The 26,291-nt window shown below is 46.1% G+C and overlaps 1 protein-coding gene across 1 annotated transcript in view; it reads left to right on the top strand.

Annotated features, from left to right (window-relative positions):
• The first annotated feature begins 4,041 nt into the window (after positions 1–4,041).
• UHRF2 (ubiquitin like with PHD and ring finger domains 2) overlaps positions 4,042–26,291 on the top strand; it is a 154,513-nt gene continuing 132,263 nt past the window's right edge. Inside the window, exon 1 of the mRNA XM_045020492.1 lies at positions 4,042–4,491. Coding sequence (XP_044876427.1) covers positions 4,339–4,491 — 153 coding nt within the window. The 5' untranslated portion in view covers positions 4,042–4,338. The remainder of the gene's footprint in view (positions 4,492–26,291) is intronic.

Raw genomic sequence — 26,291 nt, 5'->3', positions numbered from 1 at the left:
GTGAGCACCCACTGGCACCGGAAAAAGTTGGTGCCTATGAAATCAGGACATTCACAGAGGGCAAATGTGTTTCCTCAGAAGCCCAGTGCCTCAGTGCTATTCCCTGGATCAACCCCCTTCCCCACACCATTACAAGATGCAGAGTATAATTCTCAATAACATAATGCAGACATGCTATCTTTAACAGGGAAATCGCTGTAGATTTGGAGAATGACATTGTGGAGCATGCTTCTCCCTTGGCCTCCTCCCTGTTATACCCCTTCAAAAACTTAGGAACCCCAAATGTACAGGGATTGCTTACAGATGTATCTGTGAGTTAGAGAAAGGAGAGGTTCATGGAGCTAAGGCTCAAACACATCCTCACCACTGACAACAAAAATCTGACTTCTATACTTGAAGCAAGGCAAATGAACTGACCCTTAATGACTCTTAACCCCTAAACTTAATGATACTTCTATCTATTTCTTAAGTGGTTATTAACAGATCTTTATATGGATGACCTTATTTTTTTCTAGCTATAATAGGTGGTTTTTATCATGTATAGAAAATGTTTATCTATACTATAATTACTATAATCAACACAATGATTTTACTCACAAGTTAAGCCTCTTGATATAAGGGAATCATATAAAGAATCTATGTGCTATTACATTTGTAAATAAAATCACGAAAGAAAATACAGCACTACACATGTGGAAACAGGATTGGGGCCACAGAATGTATCTGAATGCGAAATAAAATCTTGGATAGGCTTCTGAGTTATCACAATGCAATCAGGTTTTTTTTTCTTGTAATATGTTTTTCAGTGAAACAATGAAGGTAGTAAATAATGCCAGAGACCATTGAAAATTAAGCAAATGGGCCTTAACAACTATACACAGATAAGAAACTGACTAATAGCTCAGAAAATAGCAATTTAAGACTGATACCTAAAAAAATGAAATTGACATCCTTATTCACTCTACACTTAATTAGGTGATTTTTAAAAGGAATGAAAAACACACTTGGTTAAATTAATTCTTAGTGTAACTCCAATGAAATTAATGTACACAAGGAAATAATTTGGCAATTTGACTCAGTTTAAGTTAAAAGTTTACTAAACTGATAGGGAGACATAAAATAAGGGCACTATCTTTGTGCATTGTCTGATACAACTACTGCATCTTGTTTTAGGCTTGGTCAGCATAAGCAACTTATGCTGGCGTAACTACTGCTCAGCCCCCACCATTTTTTCCCTCTGGGTGCTCCAGCCCCAGAGCACCCACAGAGTTGGCCTTATGGTCCCACCAGTCAATTCATCTTTTGTTCCTCATAGATCTTCTGGTTTCCCAGTCTAATCAATCCTGTCTCAAACTAATTGTTTGCTGCCACCAGCCCCACCATCTCTTGTCCTCTATCTCCAAAGTTGCTGTTCCAATCCATCATCTGCCCTTACATATCTCTTCCCAGTCCACATTTTGCCCTTGCTTCGGTCTCCAACGTATCCTGTACTCCATAGCCAGTTTTTCCTTCATCAGTACATCATTTGCCAATGAGCACTCACCAGTCCTATCAAGACATTATTTAGCTCCCCAGTCAACTGTCTCTTCTCATTGCCCCTCACAGACTCCCAATAAAATCTCTTTACCACTCTTCATCTTCCCCTTTCAATGGTTTCTCCTCTTGTATCTAATCCATCCTATGTCACACTAAACCCATAAAGCAATATTCTACATAACAGCCCAATTCATTGTCTGTGACCACTCTTCAGTATCTGATCGTCCCATCCAACAACCCGGACACCAACAAACTGATCCTCTATCCCCTCATCAGCAAACTGATCCTGTGATCTCCACAAAGGTTTTCCTCAGAATACTGACCCTGTCTCCCACCAACCCAACTGTTTCACCCTTCTGTTTACCTTCAGAATTCTTTTCCCTCTAATCCAGAGGAGAGAGACACTTATTGCTGGCAGGAGGCAAGCAGTAGCTTCAGGACACAGGGCTGTGGCCTGCAGAAAAAGAGAATGATGTGGAGTGCTTGTACTAGGACTCTGTTTCCTCACACTCCTGGACTGGACTAGCTCTAAGGGCTAGGATAAGAGAATGTTGGCTGTATCTCTTTTTGGTCATAACTATTAAAACAACTGTTCCTACAATATTTGCACCCTTTACTTCTGGCCTCCGTAGTAAAGAAAACCTCTGTTACCTGACATGTGGTAGTGTTAATGGGGACCCACAGAAAGCTAGATCAGGGGTCAGCAACCCCTGCACGTGGCTTGCCTGGGTAAGTACCCTGGCGGGCTGGGCCAGTTTGTTTACCTGCCGTGGTTCGCCGTTCCAGGCCAATGGGGGCTGCAGGAAGTGACACGGGTGAGGATGTGCTGGCCGCAGCTTCCCGCCGCTCCCATTGGCCTGGGATGGCGAACTGTGGTCAGTGGGAGCTGCGATTGGCCGAACCTGCCGATGCAGCAGGTAAACTGGCCCGGCCCACCAGGGTGCTTACCCTGGCGAGCTGCATGCCAGAGGTTGCCAACCTCTGAGCGAGAGCCTGAAGTGCCTAATACTTGGACTACGTACACTTGATTCCAAGCTTGTTCTCAGGTCAACATGCTGACCCCTAGGGAATGGGGTATGACACACTTTAGTGGGGTCATTTACTGTATTATATAATCATAAGCCTCTTCCTCTGTGTGTTGTCATAATCGTTTTAGAGATGAAGGCAAAAGGGCAAGGGACTGATTTTCAGAAGTATAGGCACTAGCAGCTCCCAATTATTTCAACTGCAGTTGCAGGTGTTCAGCATTTTTGTAAATCAGGTCCTTAAAGTTACTTGGTCAAGGCCACAGCGGGAGACCAGTTAGAACTGGAATTGGAAGGCAGGAATGTTTGCTTTCATTCCAATGTAACAGTGCCATAAAAACATATTTAACTGAATTCTATCATAGCCTTTCCATTTCTGAGCCCAATCCCCAAATTTTATCTCACAGAGTACGTGTAAAGCTGATTTGAATCCCTACAGAACCTCAGTGCTTCCAGATTGAACAATGTCACAAAAACCTTGTATCCAGTGTCTGCATCCTGTTGAATCCAGGTGCCAGACACATTTCTATTGTGCTTTGGGCCAGGATACACTAGGGTCCAGATTTCTGTAGTGAAGTAGGAGCAGCTAGCTCTTTATTTAGCTTTCCAGTGAAGCAGGAGAGGCTTGCTCTTTATTTAAATTGTTCTCTTTGGAGCTTTGGGTCCAAAATGTGTCAAGCTGGATCTAGGCGCCAGAATCATCTTTCTTCTATGCTGTTGTGCTGGGATGAATCAGGATCTAGATATTCCCTGTATAATAAGGAGCAGTTAGACTTGTTTTGTGGTTAGTCAGTGGGATTTGTGGATTCAGGGCACAAAGCTGGTTAACTCCAGGTTTTTGTGGCCCCATGTCCAGATTTAGCGGTGGACTCAGAACAGTTTTGCTCTGTGATAACTTTGGAGGGTTGGGTTGACCAGACTCTGGCAGGATCCAGGCATCAGGCCTGCATGTTTGAGATATGGTTTAATCATGCCTTGGGTCTGGAGTTGTTTGGTGTGTGCCACCAGAGGCTACAATTGTTTTCTATGCTTTTAGGCACAGCTTTGGGTGCAGGATCCCTGTAGACCCAGAGCTTACAATGAAGCCGAGATGAACCCTAACAGTTCTAGGTTCCCCTGGACTGAGACAAGTCGCAGGCCCCGAGAGCCCCACAGGCCGAGTCTGCTCCCGTTGTGACCAGGCGAGAGACCCCTCCCTCCTCCCCCGCGGAGATGGTCGCAGATCAGTCCCTACGCCTCGTCACCGCGCGAACCCGCAGCTTGTCAGCCCCAGGGCGGGAAAAGGGGGTCGGCGGGCAGGGCGTGGGGCGGGGCCCTGCGCGCGGCGCAGGCGGAGGGGGCGTGTCAGCCCTGGCTGCTCGATGTTGTTGTGGTCTCTTTAAGGCGGCGGGGAGAGGAGGGAGCGGGAGACTCTCGCGATATCAGCCTTGGCGCCGTGACCTCCATGTGAGAGCGGCAGCGGCTGGTAAACACTCCCCGGGGCTCGGACATGGCTCCCGGCGGTGCCCGTTAGACCCGGCTGCGGCGGTTCGCTGGGGACGCTTCTGCGCATTGTGCTGCACGCGGCCTCGCGTACACGTCGCTGCGGGCGCCCTCGGGCCGACGGGGGCGGGGGTCTGGTCTCCTCGCCCCTGCGAGCGAGGCCGGCGGCCCGGGCTGCTCCGCGGCTCGACAATCCTGCCCCGCTGAGCCAAAACAAAGCCGCGGCAGAGGCGCCCCCGGAGAGCGGGCGGGAGCCACGACCGGCAGCGTCCCGAGCGGTCGGCAGCCGCGCACCATGTGGATCCAGGTGCGCACCATAGACGGCACCGAGACCCAGACCATCGACGACCTGAGCCGCCTCACCAAGATAGAGAGTCTGCGGGAGAAAATCCAGGAGAGCTTCCGAGTGAGCCCCGAGCGGCAGCGCCTCTTCTACCGGGGCAAGCAGGTGAGGCGGGAACGCCCCCGTACCTGCCGCCACCCCGCGCTCTTTGTGTTCCCGGGGGCGGCGCGCCGGGCTGCCCGGCCATGCGAGCCGCCGGCTCCGGCTTTTGTTGACTCGCTCTCGCTGGGCCTAGGGCAACGTGAGGGGCAGGAGAAGCCGAGCAGCCCGGCTCCCCCTTCCTAGGGCGCTGCTGGCCAAGGGACCGGGCGGCGTCCCCGGCGGGGGGGGGGGGGAAGGAGAGGGTCTCGGGCCGACTCCTTTGTGTTTGCTTCCCCCGCTGGGCAGCCTCGCGCCTCCCCCCTGCCGTGCCCGGGGATGGGAGGAGACGCGGCGGCTCCGCGAGGCTTCCCCCTGGGTGTCCCCGTCGGCTTCAGCAGGGGAGGCGCCTCCCCGCGCTGTGTATAAAAGCGGCTTCCAGGGCGGAGCGCTGCTTTCAGGCCCCGCCGCACGTGTGTATGTGGCGCGGGGAGGGGGGCCTGAGCGAGGTGGGGGTCTCTCCTCCCCGGCCTCGCGCCAAGGACTAACGGTTTTGTGGCACTGTTGGGCTGGGCTATGAACCCTCCCTTCTCCTGGGGGCGGGGGGCCGCTCTGCACAACCCGGGGGGGGGGGCGCGCACGTGACTAGACCACGTGGGTACGGGGGGGCTCCAAGAAGTCGCCTCGTACCCGCCTTGGCTTCAGTTTCACTTGCACGAACTGAATAAGCCCGAGCATAGCTTGCCCGAGCATAGCTTGCCCTAGCAGGACTTCTGCACCGTGTCTGCACTAGCCCTTCTCTTCCCCCACCCCCTAAACATCCCACGGTTGCCACTTCTCCAGTGGGCGAGCTACCACAGACAAGTTACCAATGCCTGCTGGTGTCAGACCAGTTGCATCAGCTGTCACTGGGTTGAACAGTTTGTCAATACTGTGCTTAAAAATCTTTGAGCTATGCTGTGGCTAGAGCAGGGGTCGGCAACCTTTCAGAAGTGGTGTGCTGAGTCTTCATTTATTTACTCTAGTTTAAGGTTTCGGGTGCCAGTAATACATTTTAACATTTTTAGAAGGTCTCTTTCTATAAGTCTATAATATATAACTAAACTGTTGTATGCAAAGTAAATAAGGTTTTTAAAATGTTTAAGAAGCTTCATTTAAAATTAAATTAAAATGCAGAGTGCCCCAGACTGGTGGCCAGGACCCAGGAAAATCCACTCTTGTGCCACAGGTTGCCTACCCCTGGGCTAGAGCAATGCTAGGTATTGCTGTGTCCAAAGAGGACCTGCCCATCTCCGGCTATAGCTGTAGATGCTATCATCATCATCATATAGACATAAGGTAGTGGCAAATGAGGTATTCAGAATTCTGCAAGAATAGTAGCGGAAGGGCATAAAAGACAAAAGGAAAAGGAGGTTGGATGTGATGGCACCAGAGATGCACACTTCAGTGTGGTTGAATCTCCTTTTTTTTAATAGAGCGATCTGGGCTACCACTGGATTCATTGTGGCTCTAACCGCTATGGCCAGGTTATCTGTCTCTAAGACTAAACCTTAAATTTAACAGATTAGATATGTATTGGTGTGAATAATAGAAGTAGTCATAAGGAATTTGATTTAATATTAGTCATCAACAGGTGACCTTTAACATAAATTTTTCTCAAAAAAAAAACCAGGAATACTTGTGGCACCTTAAAGACTAACAAATTTATTTTAGCATGAGCTTTCGTGAGCTGCAGCTCACTTCTTCGGATGCATAGAATGGAACACACAGACAGGGGATATTTATACATACAGAGAACATGAAAAGGTGGAAGTATGCATACCAACAGGCAGTCTAATCAACTGAGATGAGCTATCGTCAGCAGGAGGAAAAAAAACTTTTTGAAGTGATAATTAAGATGGCCCATAGAAGGTGTGAGGAGAACTTAACATATTGAAATAGATTCAATTGGTGTAATGACCCAACCATTCCCAGTCTTTGTTTAGGCCACAGTTAATAGTATCTAGTTTGCATATTAATTCAAGTTCAGCAGTTTCTCTTTGGAGTCTGTTTTTGAAGTTTTTTTGTTGCAAAATTGCCACCTTCAAGTCTGTCACTGAGTGGTTAGAGAGGTTGAAGTGTTCTCCCACTAGTTTTTGAATGTTATGATTCCTGATGTCAGATTTGTGTCCATTTATTCTTTTGCGTAGAGACTGTCCGGTTTGGCCAATGTACATGGCAGAGGGGCATTGCTGGCACATGATGGCATATATCACGTTGGTAGATGTGCAGGTGTACAAGCCCCTGATGGCGTGTCTGATGTGAATAGGTCCTATGATGGTGTCACTTGAATGGATATGTGGACAGAGCTGGCATCGGGCTTTGTTGCAAGGATAGGTTCCTGGGTTAGTGTTTATGTTGTATGGTGTGTGGTTGCTGGTGAGTATTTGCTTCAGGTTGGGAGGCTGTCTATAAGCGAGGACTGGCCTGTCTCCCAAGATCTGTGAGAGTGAGGGATCATCTTTAAGGATAGGTTGTAAATCTTTGATGCGCTGGAGAGGTTTTAGTTGGGGGCTGTAGGTGATGGCTAGTGGTGTTCTGTTTTCTTTTTTAGGCCTGTCCTGTAGTAGGTGGCTATATAAAGATTGCAATTCCTATGGCAGGAATGTTAATCTGGAAGTTAACTTTAATCCTCAAGTAAAATTTTATAATAATTGTGAAGCCAGAAGCTGAAGCAGAGCTTGGAGCATTTAGCAGTGGGCAGAGTTGGCGGCCAGTTTGACCTTTCTTTCAGTCATGTTGATGTCAATACATCTACTCACTTCCTGAAGGGGAGATTGGGGTCTGGCTTGTTGATTGCAGGAGATTGCACGACATAGGGCTGGTTAGAGCAGAAAGTCACAGCTTTTGTTTCCACCTTGATTTCCCCCCCCCCTTATTTCTTCCCTGTAGCTACTATGTCTGCTGCCTTCTCCCTCCCCCCCCCCCCCCCAAAAAAAAAGGCAAAACAGCTCTGTAGGCATTCATTGCTATAGATCCATAAAGGACCCTTGGTAAAAGTGCCCAACCCCATCTATACTAGAACTTCCACTATTCCTATAGTTGTGGAAAAGTAAATCTCACTTTTGCTAGACAGGCTCTTAAAGTGGAGAAGCTTATAGCAGGGTAGAGCCTCCTAAACTTTGTTTACCTTAGCAAAGGTCACACTTTCTCATGATTGTGTTGCCTTCCTACAGAAGTAAAGTTGGGCTTCCTCCACTGCTTCCCTTCATCACCTGTTCAACTCGACAGATTAAAATTGAAGTCTTCTAATCTGCCTGTGATTAACTCTTTGCAATTCCACTTTTTAAAGTAATTTAAGAGACACTGGTATGATACTCAGTAAAGCGGTAGTTGTAGCTGAATTTTTTTAGTTTTATTGCAAGTTTTTTTAACACTTCTCACATTTTTAAATTTGGTAACATACTTCCTTTCCCTCTCCCCTAAAATTAAGCTTCATAGAGTTCAGTCTAGATTTGACACTTGCCAATCTAGAACTCATACCAGAGGACTGAAAGAGGAGGTCTCTGAATTAAGGATATGTCTGCACTACAGTGGCACAGCTTTGAGTCTGCAGCTGTGCTGCTGTAACAGCATAGTGTAAATGGCTCCTACATCGACAAGGGGTTTTTCCTGTTATGTAGTTCATCAGCTTCTGTAGACCCGGTTATCACCTCTTAGAAGAAATCTTCTGTCAATCTAGCTGCTTCTATGCTGGGGATTAGATTGATTTAACTGAAGAGATCTGGCTGATGGAGTTAGTAGTAAAAAAGAGGGCAGCCAAACTGCATTAATACTACTTGAACTAGATGTAATGCTTTCCGTATAGTTCTTTTCTGTGTAAGCAATTGCTATAACTGCCACATTGTTTGTTTGTAAATTATGAATGGACTAAGAGGTGGCCTTAAATATGAATAGGAGGGTGTCCATGATATATCTCAAGATAGGAGGAACAAGGAAAGTTTTAGGAACAGTGTTCATACATAGGAAAGTAGCCTAACAATAAGGGCATGTCTAAAGAGTGTTTTTATACCATTTCACTCTGCCTAGAAACCAAGATAGTTAAATCAGTGTAACTCCCTAATGGGGCAGCAATTATACTGATAGTTATTCATATTGGTATAACTTATTTTGGCAAATCTGTCGAGCTCTTCTGGTGGCCCCTTACAAATGGCAGGTACACTTGCAGACAAGCTAAATAAGCATCTCTCTTTTTACCAAAAAAAGGTGGTTGAAATTCAAAACTCATAAATCAGGGAAACCAAATTTCAAACCATTCTTAACTCTGCTTCTTGCCCATATGCAGAATTTTATATTGCTGTTCTGTAGGATTAACGTGCAGTGTGGAGTTACTAGGGGAATTGTGACTGAATCTTATGTGGCTAATGTGACACTCTGGCTGACTTATAGCATGGGTTACTTTTTTCATAAGACAAGGTGGTGGAAGTCACTAACTTTTTTTTTTAATTTGAATGTACAAACTAGCTTGAGATCTAACAAATAGATTCTGGTTCTGAACTCCTTTCCTGCTGGAAGTTAGTTTGTCAGCTGTGCATGTGGAATTGAAGATTGAAGAGACTTTATCCCTTAAAGTATACACTGTCAAACATGCTACTCTGGAAACTGTCAAACATGAGGATCTATGTACTGTGCTCAGTTTAAGAGTGTTAGTGTCTCTTGTTCACTTGGTTTCAGCAGAAATGGATGAGTGTATTGCATTCTGAGGCCATGGCTACACTTGCAAATTTGCAGCGCTGCAGCAGGGTGTGAAAACACACCCTCTCCAGCGCTGCAAATTGCAGCGCTGCAAAGCGCCAGTGTGGTCAAAGCCCCAGCACTGGGAGCGCGGCTCCCAGCGCTGTACGTTATTCCCCACAGGGAGGTGGAGTACGGACAGCGCTGGGAGAGCTCTCTCCCAGCGCTGGTGCTTTGACTACACTTAGCGCTTCAAAGCGCTGCCGTGGTGGCGCTTTGAAGTGCAAGTGTAGCCATAGCCTGAAAGAAACTAGTCCATTATACCTTGAGAGACACATTCTCAGGATAAACTTCCCAAAGCTACTGCAATTCAGGCACATACACTACCATAAACTTAGCCATTGTTGCTTCTTGACACCTTATATTTTCCTTTTGGGCAAGAGCATTAGACCTTTGAGATGTGTAGTAACAAAGGGAGTAAAATTAAGCAGAGGGCCTGAACCCCGTGTGCAGCTGAAGCTTCACCTAAAACATTAGTTTACAAACATGAATTTCTACTGCATTCAGTGTTGTACAGAAGGACATGTGGCAGTATTCATGGCTGCAGTCTATCACTAGGGGCTCATAAAGATTCTCGACAATGTGAAAGAGTTAGGACTCCGACGATGTGACATGCATCCGACGAAGTGGGTATTCACCCACAAAAGCTCATGCTCCAATACGTTTGTTAGTCTATAAGGTGCCACAGGATTCTTTGCTGCTTTTACAGATCCAGACTAACATGACTACACCTCTGATACTTGACTCCTTAAATGAGACTAATCTAGGAAATGTGTCAAGATATTTAGGAAGTCTGTAGTTTTTTCTGCAGACTTGCCTTGTTCTTCCTTACTTGCTAACTTCCTGTTTTATGAAGTCTTAAGACTTCTAAAAAACTAGTCCCTTTGTGCCCCTGACTTAGAAAAGAGCCTGGATGGGAGTTCAATTTTTCCTGCTTGTTTAACCTTAAATGTTAGGCATGTAAAGTCTGGTGTTCCTGGATTTATTGGAGGACTTCTGTGAGGTCTCAGATGTTTATGGTGCGTTTTCTCTGCTTAATGGACAAGGTTGGGGTGTAAAATCACGAAAGGCCCCCTTATCCAAAATGTGAAAGGGGGCAGGGAGGAGAACAAGCTTTGAACAAGGAGTATATCCTTTCCTTTTGATTACTGAATTTTCACTCTGGGCTCATGGTGTCACCATTTTACTTATCCCTGTCAGTCTTCCATCAAAGACAGGATCTGAGCTTCTCATATAAAGAGAAAAAAATTTGAAAACCTTTTCAGGCTAGCTTTTTACATAAAAGCCCAGCTTTGGATATTTAAATGATACTGTTAGGGCTGTATATGTTTTCAACAGCTACTTTCCAAGTGGAGGGTAATGTCATCTAATTTCTCTATATAGTACATATAAAATGTACCTTTCAAGGTCAGATATGTAGGCGGAATGTAGCATGACAGTTTTTTCTGCAGAAGCAACTCAAAATCCCTACTTACAGTTATAGACTCACAGAATATCAGGGTTGGAAGAGACCTCAGGAGGTCATCTAGTCCAACCCCCCTGCTCAAAGTAGGAAACATCTAAGGAAGGAGATTCCACCACATCCCTAGGTAACCCATTCCAGTGCTTCAGTGCCCTCCTAGTGAAAAAGTTTTTCCTAATATCCAACCTAAACCTCCCTCACTGCAACTTGAGACCATTATGCCTTGTTCTGTCATCTGGTACCACTGAACAGTCTAAATCCATCCTCTTTGGAACCCCCTTTCAGGTAGTTGAAAGCAGCTAACAAATCCCCCCTCGTTCTTCTCTTCTGCAGACTAAACAATCCCAGTTCCTTCAGCCTCTCCTCATAAGTCCAGCCCCCTAATAATTTTTGTTGCCCTCTGCTGGACTCTTTCCAATTTTTCCACATCTTTCTTGTAGCATGGGGCCCAAAACTGGACACTGTACTCCAGATGAGGCCTCACCAATGTCGACTAGAAGGGAATGATCACGTCCCTCAATCTGCTGGCAATGCCCCTACTTATACAGTCCAAAATGCCGTTAGCCTTCTTGGCAACAAGGGCACACTGTCGACTCATATCCAGCTTCCCGTCCACTGTAACCCCTAGGTCCTTTTCTGCAGATTTATGTTCGAGTCTGCAGAAGTTGGCCATGGCAATTTATTACAGGTCTCTATGTAGCTAGCAAGCAATTCACAATCTGTATTGCAAGAAATGTTATCTGAGTCCCCTCCCTTTTTCTGGTGAAGTATTCCAGTAGTGTTTTAAAAAACAAAACAAAACAAAAAATCACTTGGAGTAACATGGGTAAACCTGTACTTTAAAAGGCATAAATTGCTTCTGTGCTTTAAACAGTAAGATAGCTTTCTTTATCAAATATGCCATATTTGACAAAGAGAGCTTTGTATAGAACCGTTGAAGATTCCAAAAATCCTTATTTTAGTAAACTGGTTATGGCCTGTGCGTGCACTGAAGTTTATTGTAAATAATTATTATAACTAACAGTTCCGGAATATCTTACTAACAATTTGTACTGTAAAAATGCTAAATATATTTTACAGGAAATGGCAAAATGCTTGTATACCTAAGTAAAAGTTTTTGTAATGGAAGTAAAGGAGATCTTGGTTTCAATAGACTTACTCTGCACACTTTTTTAGAACTAAATACAGTAAACTATTTTCAAAGAACCAAACTCTGATCATTGTGGGATCCCTAGCTTCAGTTATAATTCTGGAAAAACAAGCAGTAAAAATGTTGAGGTTTAAGCTTGAAAACTTGCCACAAAACTTAAACTGATCCACAAGTCTGCACAGGAATTAAAACAAATTCCTGCTGCAAAGTTGGGTTTGTACAACTGAAACTTACATGGTATCCTATTTTGAGTTATTACTTCAGGTCACAAAATACTAAAGTTACTTCAGTTTGAGAGATTGGTTTTGGGATATGGAATTGTCAGGCTCCTGGTTAAAATCTTATCTAGGCTGGAAACTAACTTGCATCTCACTGTTGCATGAGCTGTTTGGCTCATGAGAGATTAGTGTTTCTGTAATATGGACAGATATCCAATCAGCAAAACTGGCATCCTGCATGGTGATCTTATCAGAGATCAAATATGGAAGGGTGTTGCAGTCTAAACTGTCCTCTTAGGGTACATGTACAGTACAAAATTAATTTAAAATTATTCTATTTGAATTTTAGGAAGTGGATTTTATACATTCGGAGTTGCGTATCTCCACTAAAGCGCATGAATTCGGCAGTGTGTGTCCACAGTACCAAGGCTAGCATCAAATGTTGGAGCAGTGCACTGTGCGTAGCTATCCCACAGTTCGCACAGTCCCTGCTGCCCATTGGAATTCTGGGTTAAGCTCCCAGTGCATGATAGGGCAAAAACATTCTCGTGGGTGTTTCTGGGTGTGTCATCACTCGCTCCTCCCTCTCTGAAAGCTACGGCAGACCCCATATTGCCAGCAGACAGTGCAGTATGGTGCACCGCCTGTTTCCTGGTCCTATGAATCCACCTTGCATGTCCTCTCGTCTTTCTATCTACTCTTATTTAAACATTTCCCGCCTTTTTTCGGTCACCATGAATCAAGCAGCACAGCTTCCACCGCAAACGCTGCTCTCCCGCTCTTGCAGCTCTAGCGAGCTTCCCGCCTCTGTGAAAGCTACAGAAGACGACTATTTCCCTCCTTTTATTGGCCATCGTGAACCAAACAGCTCTCCTTCGTTTCACGCCCTTTTTCCAGGATTACCCATGCAGGCACCATAGCTCGGCAAGCATGAAGCCTGCTCAGATCTCCGCTGCAGTTTTGACCATTGTAAATACCTCACGCATTATCCAGCATTATATGCAATACCTGCAAAACCGGACAAGGAAGCGACGACAGTGCGATTCCTATATACTGAGGACGTGGATGCAGATGTTCCTAGAAGCACAGCATGTGGTGATTGGGAGATCATGGTGGCTTTGGGCCAGGTTCATGCCATGGAACACCGATCCTGGGCCCAGGAAACAAGCACAGACTAGTGGGACCCCATAGTGTTGTAGGTCTGGGATGATTCCCAGTGGCTGCAAAACTTTTGTATGCGTAGGGCCACTTTCATGGAACTTTGTGACTTGCTGTCCCCTGCCCTGAAGCACAAAGAGCAGCCCTCACAGTTGAGAAACGAGTGGCCATAGCACTGTGGAAGCTTGCAACGCCCGACAGCTACCGGTCAGTCGGGAATCAGTTTGGAGTGGGCAAATCTACTGTTGGGGCTGATGTGCACCAAGTAGCCAACGCAATCATTGACCAGCTGCTATCAAGTGTAGTGACTTTGGGAAATGTGCAGACCATTGTGGATGGCTTGAATGCACTGGGGTTCCCTAACTGCGGCAGGGCGATAGAACACATATCCCTATCTAGGCCCTGGCACACCAGGGCGGCCAGTACGTAAACCACAAGGGGTACTTTTCCATGGTGCTGCAAGCACTGGTGGATCACAAGGGACATTTCACCTACATATACGTGGGATGGCCGGGAAAGGTGCATGATGCTCCCATCTTCAGGAACTCTGGTCTGTTTAAACAGCTGCATTAAGGACTTACTTCCCAGACCAGAAAATTACTGTTGGGGATGTTGAAATGCCTATAGTTATCCTCGGGGACCCAGCGTACCCCTTAATGCCATGGCTCATGAAGCTGTACACAGGCACCCTGGACAGTAGTAAAGAGCAGTTCAACTATAGGCTGAGCAAGTGCAGAATGGTGGTTGAATGTGTTTTTGGACGTTTGAAAGCACGCAGGCGCGGTTTACTGACTCAGATCTCAGCACAACCAATATTCCAATTGTAATTGCTGTTTGTTGTGTGCTCCACGATATCTGAGTAAGGGGGAAGATGTTTATGGAGGGTGGGAGGTTGAGGCAACTCTCTTGGCGGCCAATTTCGCACAGCCAGACAACAGGGCGATTAGAAGAGCGCAGCAGGGCATGCTGTGCGTCAGAAGCTTTGAAAGCCAGTTTCATGACTGGCCAGGGTACAGTGTGACAGGTGTGTGTTTCTCTTGAAGTTACCCGCCCCCGTATATGTATATAAAGTCACAATTGTTTAAAAACTGTTCTTTATTATTTGTTGCACAACACATTGAGAGAGAAATCGGAAGGTAGACTGGGGGAGGGGGAGTTATTGGGTTAGAGGAGGAGGAGGGAAGGACAAGTCCAGAAACCAAATCAAAAGTTCACATGTCAGCTTTCTGCTGCTCGGGTGATCCTCTGGGGTTGAGTGTGTGGGTCCCCGTAGCCTCCCCTGCCGTGTTCTTGGGCATCTGGGTGAGGAGGCTATGGCACTTGAAGAGGAGGGAGGGCAGTTATACAGGGGCTGCAGCAGAAGTCTGTGGTCTTGCTGCCTTTCCCGCATTAGATCCACTATACAGCACAGCAGGTCAGTTTGCTCCCCCATGAGCTTGACCATAGCATCCTGCCTGCTCTCATCGTGCGTGTCCCTCCTCTCTTTGTTTTCCTGTAATGCTTTCCGGGACTCTGCAGTTGCTTGCCACCACGCATTCAGCTGGGCCATATCAGTGTGGGAGGACTGCATGGGCTTGGCGAACATGTCATCCCAAGTTCGTTTTTCTGCGTTTTTTTCCGCGTTGAAACATTTGCACCTGTGGGAGGAGAAAAAGGGAGGGTAGTATTTTAAGATACATGTCAGAGAACAAAGGGGACACTTTCTTAGTGAAACAGGCAATTCATAGTACACAGCACACGTTTTTTCTGTACCAGTTAACATTTTGCCTCTTACACCAAAGTGGCAGGCACTTCAGTATAAGCCATCACACCTGGCCGGGCAACAGAATTCAGCTTGCAGGCAGCCATGGTAAGCCCTAGGGGCACGTAGCATTCTGCTTCTTCTGCATTCATTTCAATGCTTTCAACCTGCCAGGCCCCCTTTTCCTATAGCAAGCAATTCCTGGTAGGTTTGCCATATAAAAGGAGGACCTGCAGGCGCTCTGGAATGATTGCTTCACACAACCTCTTCCTTCTCCCCTTCCCTCCCCCCACACACACTGCCTGGCTCCAATGAGGCTCTGAGCAGGGATGAGCCCTTTAAACTAAACACTAACAGCCCAGCGCGGCTGGGTTTTCCCCCTGCCACGTGGCTCCGATCAGGCTCTCACTCACCAGAAGTGCCTTCTCCAGGGTCATGGTCTGGGAGCCCTCCTTGGGAGTGGGGGGAGGCTATTGGCTCCAGCATTAAGAATAGTTCCTGGCTAGGGGGGGGAAACGGATTCCCCACTTGCCACCTGTGCACTGTCCTCCTCCTCCTCTTCGTCCTCCAATAACTCATCCTCCTCACTCCATGCAACTCCCCCCTTGCTGGTGTCCACGGACAGTGGTGGGGTAGTGGTGGCGTCACCCCCCCATAATTGCATGCAGCTCACGGTAGAAACGGAATGTCTGAGGCTGTGACCCAGATTGCCCGTTCGTCTCCCTGGCTTTTTGGTACGCTTGCCTGAGCTCATTGGTTTTTGTATGACACTGCTCTGTCTCTGGAGTAGCCTCTTTCAGTCATGGCCCTGGAGACTTTAGCGTATGTATTTGTGTTCCTTTTTGGAACATAGTTCTGCCATAACAGATTCGTCTCCCCAACATGCGATGAGATGCAGTACCTCCCATTTGGACCATGCTGGAGCTTGTCTGCTAATCCGAGACTGCGTGATCTCTTGTGATGGACTCTGCGTGGTCGCCTGTGATGGTGGACTGTGCTGATGGTCATCTGTGCTGATGGTGACCAAACAGGAAATGAAATTCAAAAGTTCCCGGCGCTCTTCCTGCCCACCTGGCTAGGGCATCGGAGTTGAGTGTTGTCCAGAGTGGTCACAAGGGAGCATTCTGGGATAGCTCCCGGAGGCCAATAACGTTGAATTGCATCCACAATACCTTTTTAACCTGGGATTGTGATCTCGATTTAAGCGCTACTCCACTTGCTGAGGTGGAGTACAGACATTGGATTAAAGAGCCCTTTAAATAAATAAATAAATAAAAAAAACGATTTGGTCATGTAGATGGGATTTTTTTTTAATTAACTCGGCTAATTCCAAAATAACCGACCAGTGTAGACCAGGCTTTACACCTCTCCAGTACAGGATTGAGGCAAGTAAGGTGGCAGGATAGGAAACTGTGCATACTGCTATAGCAGCGGTTTTCAAACTTATTTTCTAGTGACCCAGTTGAAGAAAATTGTTGATGCCTGTGACCCAATGGAGCTGGGGATGAGGGGTTTGGGGTGTAGGAGGAGCTCAGGATTGGGGGGTTAGGGCTGCAACGTGGGGATGGGAATGAGGGTTTTGGGGAGGGGGCTCTGGGCTAGGGCAGGGAGTTAGGAGGGGGTCAAGGCTCTGGGCTGGGGGTGTAGGCTCTGGGGTGAGGCTGGGGATGAGGGGTTTGGGGTGTGTGTGTGTGGGGGGGCTCCAGTATGCGGGGGGGCACACTCAGGTCTGGGGCAGGGGGGTTGAGGTGTGGAGTTACCTTGGGCAGCTCCCGGTTAACAGTGCAGCGGGGGTGCTAAGGCAGGCTTCCTGCTTGTCCTGGCACCATGGACTGTGCTGTGCCCTGGAAGCGGACAGCAGCAGGTCCGGCTCCTAGGCGGAGGTACGCAGGTGGCTCTGTGTGGCTCTCACCCGCAGGCACTGCCCCCCCCTCCCCCCGCCAATGGAAGTTCGGTGCTCAGGGTGGGGCTAGCACAGGGAGCCCTGGGGCCGCCTGCCTACAAGCCGGACCTGCTGGTGGCCACTTCTGGGGTGTAGCATGGTGTCAGAATAGGTAAGGACTAGCCTGCCTTAGCTGAGCAGCACTGCCGACGGGGCTTTTAATAGCCCAGTCTGCAGTGCTGACCAGAGCTGCCAGGACCCAATGCCTTACATTCCACAACCCAGTACTGGGTCACAACCCGCAGTTTGAAAACCTCTGTGCTATGGGATGTGGTGTTCTTGATCAGGACTATAGAATGGGGGGAAAAAATTACAATAAAGTTCAGTTCATAACACTTCCAAAGAAAATATACCAAATGTAAACACAGGCAAGACTGTATCTTAGTGATTCTGCAGACGCCTCCATGTTGCCATTGCTGCTTTGCGGGTCATAGCTATCTCAGCTTCATTCTGATGCTGCTTGAGACTACAACCTATTGGGCATTTGTGAAACCATCAACTGTGACAACTTAACCTTGCTGCCATATTGGAGGGTAGGGAAAGAAGTACATGGAGCTTGGACTTCAATAGGAAGCAAGGCGTGCTAATGCGTAACTTAACAAGAGGTAAAATCCTAGTGGTGGCAAGGCAGTTCATGGTTAATGCGTTAGTAGGTGAAGTTAAAACTAAAGCTCCCTCAATCTTTGCCTCTGAAAGTTAGCAGCTAGAATTAAAATGAAGACATTGGTATGCTAGGGGCCCAAGAGTATATAATCTGTGATCCTGCCCCCCGTCCTCTGCTCTCTATACATCTACCTACCCTTCTGTAAATGTGCGGGACTCACCCCTGTGGTGCCTCCTGCTGGTCATCTCCGGGAATTAGCTCTCCAGCTGTTTGGAGCACCCTCTCCAGGCTGGTGTCCTGCTACTGCTTGCTGGCCCTCGTGTCCCTCCCAGGACCCTGGTGCTCCTTTAACTGGGTGCTGCCTCCTGGCAGTACCCCCACAGTCTGGGTCTCCCCCTCCCAGGGGAACTCCCACCCACTATCCCCACTTTGCCTCAGTCTTGGCTACTGCCCAGTCTCCATCTAGCCCCTGTTCACTGGGGCAGACTGCAGTATCAGCCACTCACCACAGGCAAAGGGGTTTGGACCTGCTGCCTTTGCCTACCCATGGGCTGCCCCTTCAACCCAGTACCTAATAGGCCTTACCAGGCCTGCAGCCTGGGCTTTCCTAGGCCAGAGCTCCCCAGCTCCCTTGACCTTTCTCTAGCTCTGCTCCACTCAGATACCTGGTTAACCTCCCTCCTCCTTCAAAGGCTCATAACTTGGGTGAATTTTCATGGAGACAACATAAAGCTCTTGTCCCAACAACGAGGCAAACTTCTTCCTTTCAAAGTTCCAGTCTTCACTCCAAAGCATGGATGGGCTAGAGCTTCTGAATGAAATGGTTGTGAGAACTATTGTATTTTTCCTCTAATTTTGTTTTTGGAAATTGCTTGGCCATTTTAGCTGAAACTTCAGAAATAAAGTGCCTTGCATGGTGACCGGTTTCAGAGTGGTAGCTGTGTTAGTCTGTATCAACAAAAACGAGGTGTACTTGTGGCACCTTAGAGACTAACAAATTTATTTGGGCATAAGCTTTCGTGGGCTAAAACCCACTTCATCAGATGCATGGAGTGGAAAATACAGTAGACAGGTGTGGGTGTGTATACATGAAAAGATGGTAGTTGCCTTACCAAATGGGGGTCAGTACTAACAAGACAATTCAATTAAAGTGGAAGTGGGCTATTCTCAATAGTAGAATACTCCTCCTGAAGGTCGAAACAACAGATTGGACTTCTGCATAGAGTGCTTCCGCTGACGTGCACAGGCTGCAATTGTGGAAAAGCAGCATCACTTGCCCCAAAACCTCAGCCGTGCAGAACACAACACCATTCACAGCCTCAGAAACAACGTTGATGACATAATAAAAAAGGCTGACAAAGGAGGTGCTGTTGTCATCATGAATAGGTCAGAATATGAATGAGGCTGCTAGGCAACTCTCTAACACCACATTCTATAGGCCATTACCGTCTGATCTCCCTGAGGGTTACCAAAATAAACTACACCATCTGCTCAAGAAACTCCCTGAAGGAGCACAGGAACAAATCTACACAGACATACCCCAAGATCCATAAACCTGGGAATCCAGGATGCTCCATCTCTGGCATTAGCCAGACAATCCTGCTGTCAGGGTGGGTGCCATGTTGACTCTCTCCTCAGGCCCTACGCTACCAGCACTTCCAGCTATCTTCGAGACACCACTGACTTTCTGAGGAAACTGCAGTCCATTGGTGGTTCCAGAAAACATCATCGTAGCCACTATGGATGTAGAAGCTCTGTACACCAACACAAAGATGGAGTACAAGCCATCAGGAACAGTATCCCCGATAATGTCACAGCAAACCTGGTGTCTGAACTTTGTGACTGTCCTCACCCACAACTATTTCAGATTTGGGGACAATTTATATCTTCAAGTCAGCAGCACTGCACTAGGTACCCGCATGGCCCCCCAGTATGCCAAGTTTTATGGCTGACTTAGAACGCTTCCTCAGCTCTTGTCCCCTAACGCCCCTACTCTGCTTGTGCTACATTGATGACATCTTCATCATCTGAACCCATGGGAAAGAAGCCCTTGAGGAATTCCACCAGGATTTCACAACCTCAGCCTGAACTAGTCCATACAAGAGGGTGCTACAGTGCAAATAAGTGATGGTCACATGAACACCACCCTATACCGGAAACCTACGGACCACTGTATTTACCTACATGCCTCCAGCGTTCATCCAGACAGACCACATCACGCAATCCATTGTATACAGTCAAGCTCTAAGATACAACCACATTTGCTCCAATCCCTCAGACAGAGACAAACACCTACAGGATCTCTATCAAGCATTCTTACAACTACAATACCCACCTGGTGAAGTGAAGAAACAGATTGACAGAGCCAGGAGGGTACCCAGAAGTCAGTCACTGCAAGACTGGCCCAACAAAGATAGTAACAGAACGCCACTAGCCGTCACCTTCATCCCCGAACTAAAACCTCTCTAGAGCATCGTCAGGGATCTACAACCTATCCTGAAGGATGATCCGTCACTCTCACAGACCTTGGGAGACAGGCCAGTCCTCACTTACAGACAGCCCCTCAGCCTGAAGCAAATAGTCAGTCACCAGCAACTACACCTCACACAACAACAAAAACACTAACCCAGGAACCTATCCCTGCAACAAACTCCATTGCCAACTCTGTCCGCATATCTATTCAAGGGACACTATCATAGGACCTAACCACATCAGCCACACTATTAGGGGCTCATTCACTTGCACATCTACCAATGTGATATATGCCAGCAATGCCCCTCTGCCATGTACATTGGCCAAACCGGACAGTCTCTACGCAGAAGAATAAATGGACACACATTAGACGTCAAGAACTACAACATTCAAAAACCGGTCTGAACTCTTCAGTTTCCCTGGACACTCAATAACCGACTTAAAAGTGGCAGTCCTTCAACAAAAAAACTTCAAAAACAGACTCCAGTGAGAAACTGCAGAGCTGGAATTAATTTGCAAACTGGATACCATCAAATTGATATTGAATAAAGACTAGGAGTGGATGGGTCACTACAGAAACTAATTTCTCCCTATTATTACTCACATTTTTGTCAACTGTTTGAAATGGGCCAGCCTGACCACTTTTGTAGTGGTAATGAAGGCAATGTAATTTTTTCCTCCCTTGGTATTCTACTGTTGAGAATAGCCCACTTCTACTTTAACTGAATAGTCTCATTAGCACTGATCCCTGCACTTGGTAAGGCAACTCCCATCTTTTCATGTACTGTGTGTATATGTACCTGTCTACTGTATTTTCCACTCCAGGCATCGGATGAAGTGGGTTTTAGCCATGAAAGCTTATGCCCAAATAAATTTTAGTCTCTACATTTGTTAAACCCAGGGTTGAGAGTTCAATTCTTGAGGGCAGGCACTTAGGGATCTGGGGCAAAATCAGTACTTGGTCCTGCTAGTGAAGGCAGGGGGCTGGACTTGATGACCTTTTGGGGTCCCCTCCAGTTCTATGAGGTGGGTATAGCTCCATATATTTATTATTTATTATTATTAAGGTGCCACAAGTAGTCCTCTCCTTTTTTTTTTTTTTTAAATATTTTTTTGCCTCAGGCAGAGAGCCAGCATGGGAAACTTCAGCTTAGCTAGTTAAAATTTAGCTAAATTTTAAGCAACTAAAAACAGGGTCTTAAAGTGGGAAGCATTTGCCAACTATAACCATAGGTAGCACTATCAGCTCCGGCTATAATTTGTTAGATTGTGGTAGTTGCAAGAGCCCAAAGGTCCAGCTGGATTAGTACTATACTACAGTATACTTGAAACAAGATTGACAGTGAATTAATGCTGAGGTTAATGGTCATTTAGGTAGGACAATAGGTTCAAACTATGCAATTCAGGGAGAGTTACACTGAAAAATCAATTGCTTCTATGTTAACAAATAACTCTGCAATCAAAATGCAACCTATTTCTCTTGGAAATTGGCCAAACCATGCTGAAATGTAATTATCCTTAATGGGGTTTGGCATCAGTCTCTATAGGTACCTGAAAATATACTTTGTAAGACACTTATATAATAGAATAGACACTTAGGCTCTAAGAGTAAAATGTCTTGTAGATGAGAACTTAAGTATGTGGAAAATGCAATGAACATGCTTAGTACACTACAAGTACTATTCCTGTTGCAGTTAAAGCTGAGCTACACATTTTATTAAACACTCATGGTAATGGTCTTATAAACATTCTTTAGGGGCTGCAATTTGAGAAACAGTAAAGTCCTAATCCCTTGCACAGTACTAGGTTGTAGGAAGAAATGTCAATTGTTTGTGAAACATAGAATCATACTTTAAAGTTGCTTTTTAAATAAGTATCCAAACCTAGTCTGCCCTGGCTAGTTAGTTCAAACAAGTTAAATCTAGAACAGACTTATGGGGGTTGCATAGCTCAGTACTGATAAGTGGATGGTAAGTCTTGTTTCTAGGTCATTGAATTTTGGCCTAGGTTAGTGGCAGTCAGATGTTGTGCTCTCATAGCTTCCAGAGTGCAATCACCACTTGCTTCTTCGCTGTGAATGCAGCTCTCATTCTGGTGTCTGGGGCAAGCTTGGCACACAGATCCAGAAATGTGGCTTTTCATATCCGAAAGTTCTGCAGCCACTGCTCGTCCCTTCATTATTGTGTGTTCCCACCAGACAGTGTTCCTTTCTCAGGCCCAAAAGTGGCACTCCTCCATATGCAACTGCTCTGAACGGCACTAGCACCCTTGAATTGTTTTGCTGTGTCCCTCAGCAGGCTGTCCTCAGATAAATTGTCATGTCTCCCATAGTCGTGGTGCTTCCTGTGATCTGCAAGTACAGGAGAATCATGTGTCCTGTGTTTGCAGCATTAATGAGAATAGTGTTCAGGTCTGTGGGCTCTGTGCCTCAGTCAGAGATGGGAGACAGCAAAAATGCTATGTGGGTTAGTGAGGTTTTTTATTTATTTAAAAGTCCATAAAATATGGGATATGGATGGTATGATGATGGGATGGAGAATGTAGCTTGCAGAGATCCCTGGGTCAGTCATTTCTTTCTAACACCACATACCAAAAGCTTCTCAAAAGACATTGTATTGGAATGCAGCATGCTGACACACTAGGATACCTACCCATGGTGCACCACACTTTGCATCAACACCTCTGCTCTGAAAGAAACAGTACACCCCAGCTTATCACTTACACCTTGGATCAGAGCTTTGCTTACACATAGCACTTAAATTTATTGCAAAAACAAGAACAAATCTTAGATGCTCATGATAGCAACTAAAAATATTGGAAACATGATTACATATATGCGTAACACAGACATAAGCTGCCAAATGTGCTTGCGCCTGAGGAATATACAAGCCTCACTAGCTGTATGCTGATGTAACTCACCAAAGTTTGTAGCGTAGACATGGCCTAAGTCAGTAGGAGATAAGGGAACTCCGCACCTTGCGGAAGATCTTTAAGACAGTTATGTTGCTTCTGGGCTATGTTTTTGAGTGACTTAGTCACCTATGTGCAATAGCTTAATGGCTTTCTTCACTTTGTGTACACTGCTAAATGAATATTTAAACAAAAGCAGGCACTCTAGTTTAAACATGCAATCCAGGTTGGATAAAGTAAGTTTAGGTCACAGTTTTATTGCACATAGTGCAGAATGTCGTCATTGTCTTCAAAATATCCAAAATGTATGTGACATCAAGCAGATTTGGCCAGCGTGGGGCTTCCTGTACAGAAGCTCTTATGCAGTGTGATACTTTTATCCTTGGGCTCTTGCTAGCTGGTACTTACTGAAACCATTTTCAGTTCTGTATGGCTAGTACCATATACCTTGGAGGTGCACAGAAACACTTCTGCGGGTTTTTATTGCATTAGAAACCAGAGAAGAGTGAGAAATGTTGAGAGAAAGCTTAACATTCATGGATATGTCTAGGGCCCTATCAAAGTCATGGTCCGTCTTGGTCAATTTCACAGTCACAGGATTTTAAAAATAAAAAATTGAATGATTTCAGCTATTTAAATCTGAAATTTCACAGTATTGTAATTATAGGGGTCCTGACCCAAAAAGGAGTTGAGGGGTGGGGTTGCAAGGTTGTTATAGAGCGGGTTGTGGTACTGCTACCTTTACTTCTGTGCTGCTACTGGCACTGGTGCTGCCTTCAGAGCTGGGCAGCTGAAGAGTGGTGGTTGCTGGCTGGGATTCCAGCTCTGAAGGCAGAGCTGCCACCAGCAGTAGGGCAGACGTAAGGATGGTATGGTATGGTACTGGCACCTTTACTTCTGCCCTACTGCTGGTGGGGCACTGCCTTCAGAGCTGGGTGCCTGGACAACAGCCGCCACTCTCTGTCCACCCAGCTCTGAAATTAGTGCAGGGGTAAGGGTTGTAATACCCATATCCACCTAAAATAACCTTGTGACCCCCCCCATTCCCTTTTGGGTCAGGATCCCCAATTTGAGAAATGCTGGTGTCCTCTTCTCCCCCCCCCCCCCCCCCCGGGGGTGAAATCTGTATAGTATACGGCAAGAGCTCACACAAGACAAGAATACTGATCCCACCCATTGTTTGGTTTTCCAGCATTTTGTATGCTCATACAAGATTAAAATTCTGATGTAGGATAAGTTTTATTTTCCCTGACTCACTGGAAGAAGTCCAATGAGGGTAGTGTCCTAAGCCCTGCCTGTCTCACAGAGATAGACACCTACATCCAGGCTGCAGGGAGGCACCTGTCTCTGCTAATGATCCACGAATGGGAACCCCTCTCCTAGAGAGAGAGAGAGAATTTGTTTTCTGTGGGAATGAGTTAGGCACCTGCCTCACTCCACACACACTGTTGGGAGGAGGTGCCTTCCCCGCCCTCCCTTACAACTTTTAGCCCAGTGGTTAGTGTTGCCTGGGATGTGGAGGACCCAGGTATTCTCTCCCCTTCACCTCCCTTCTGGTGAAGGAGGAAGAGGAGACACAGAGGTAGGACTTGAACAAGTGTGCTCTAACCATTGAGATATGGGATATTCTAATGTGGAGTTCCCACAGTCTCTTCTGTTGAAGCTGTTCCACTATGGATACGATGGGATCAAAGGGACTGGACCCTGGGTCTGCCATCTCTCAGATGGATGCCCTAACTATTGGACTAGAATCATACTCATGCTATCACTCTGGCTGAGTGACTGTTCTGCTGTGGATGAATAGTTTAATAGTCACTGGACAAAAGAGAGTGACACTTCATGATGGTGGTTAGGGAATCTACGAGGGAGGTGGGAGTTCGCTTGCTTCAGTCACTCCTTTATTTATCCACAGTGGAACAGCTGCAACCGTAGAATCTTGAGTGAGCCCCACATCAGAATATTCCATAGCTTCGTGGTTAGAACATGCCTGCCTGCAACTGAGGCAGAAGAATGCTTCTCTTCCTGCAGTTCATGGATAGCTCTGGAGTTTAGATAGATGTATCTGGGTGCCTAGAGAGTCAGCATTGTGCATGCCCAGTGGTGCTTACGGAATGTTTTTACCTTGAAAACTTAGATGCTGAGTTTAGGTGCCTACAGGACTAGGCAGGAGTTTCGTGGATTGCAGTAGAGCCTAAAACTGGGATTTAGGCATCTAAATCTAAGACTTATGTGCCTTTTGTGGCTCAGGGGCCATAGTTCTTAACTGGCAAGTTAACAAGACTCACTTGCTAAATAAACCCATATGTTTAACCCCTTCTTGTCTTAAACGTGGAGTAGCAAACTTTCTTTCCTACATCCAATTTGTGGGTGTTCTTGATAGAAGCCTGAAGGCCTAATATGTCATTGCATTCTTTCTCTAATTATAATCTCACACTATAAGTATTTCTGTTTTTGTTTCAAAAGGTAAACATATTTTTTTCAATTTTATTTTTACCGCTTTTGGTGGCTGTCTGGATATTTTAGAAAACTGTTAAGTGTCAGAGGGGTAGCCGTGTTAGTCTGGATCTGTAAAAGCAGCGAAGAAATTTCTGGGAATTTCCACTATATGCATCCAACGAAGTGGGTATTCACCCACGAAAGCTCATGCTCTATTACGTCTGTTAGTCTATAAGGTGCCACAGGATTCTTCGTTGCTTTTAGAAAACTGTATGATAGTGAAAGATTATTTGTCTAAAATATTGACTTGCTGCTTTGAAAAGATTGAGAGAGGGTGAATTGTGACGTACACAATAGAGTGGTTGTCAGTAAAACTTCATTTCCCCACACTTAACCACATAATGGTATTGGAGACAGTGTAGTTGTGATCTGCATTCTGAATAGGAAATAACTGGACCATTTCAGATTTAAAATTTTTATTAAAGCTAATATTAAAATTATATAATACACAGATTGAGAAAAGTGTCTGTTCATTTGGGTATGGTGCTGGATTATCCACAAATACAAAGTTTGTTTTTAAAAGTCATGATACATTAGTACATAATCAGCAATAACTCAAATTTCGGTGAATAAATTTTAATACGGTTTAGATATTCGTGTCCAAGTATTCGGGTACATCTTTCATGAAAAGTTGTACAGAGATTTGGTTGCGGAAAGCAAAAAATATCAGTGGGTGAAGACTGTCCCTCATACGGCCACAGGCGCCAACTTTCCTTGGTGCCGGTGGGAGCTCATGCCTGCCCTGACTCCGCTCCCTCCCTACCCCTATTGGACCCCTCCCCAAATCCTCACTCCAGCCCCACCTCTTCCCCAAGTGCACCGTGTTCCTCCTACTTCCCCTCCCTCCCACCGCTTGCTGCATGTGTGACAGTACCTCCCATAAGGCTCTATGGAAATAAGC

Source organism: Mauremys mutica, chromosome 6, assembly GCF_020497125.1.
Source record: "Mauremys mutica isolate MM-2020 ecotype Southern chromosome 6, ASM2049712v1, whole genome shotgun sequence".
Classification (NCBI taxonomy): Eukaryota; Metazoa; Chordata; order Testudines; family Geoemydidae; genus Mauremys; species Mauremys mutica.
This window is presented reverse-complemented; position numbering and strand designations above follow the sequence as displayed.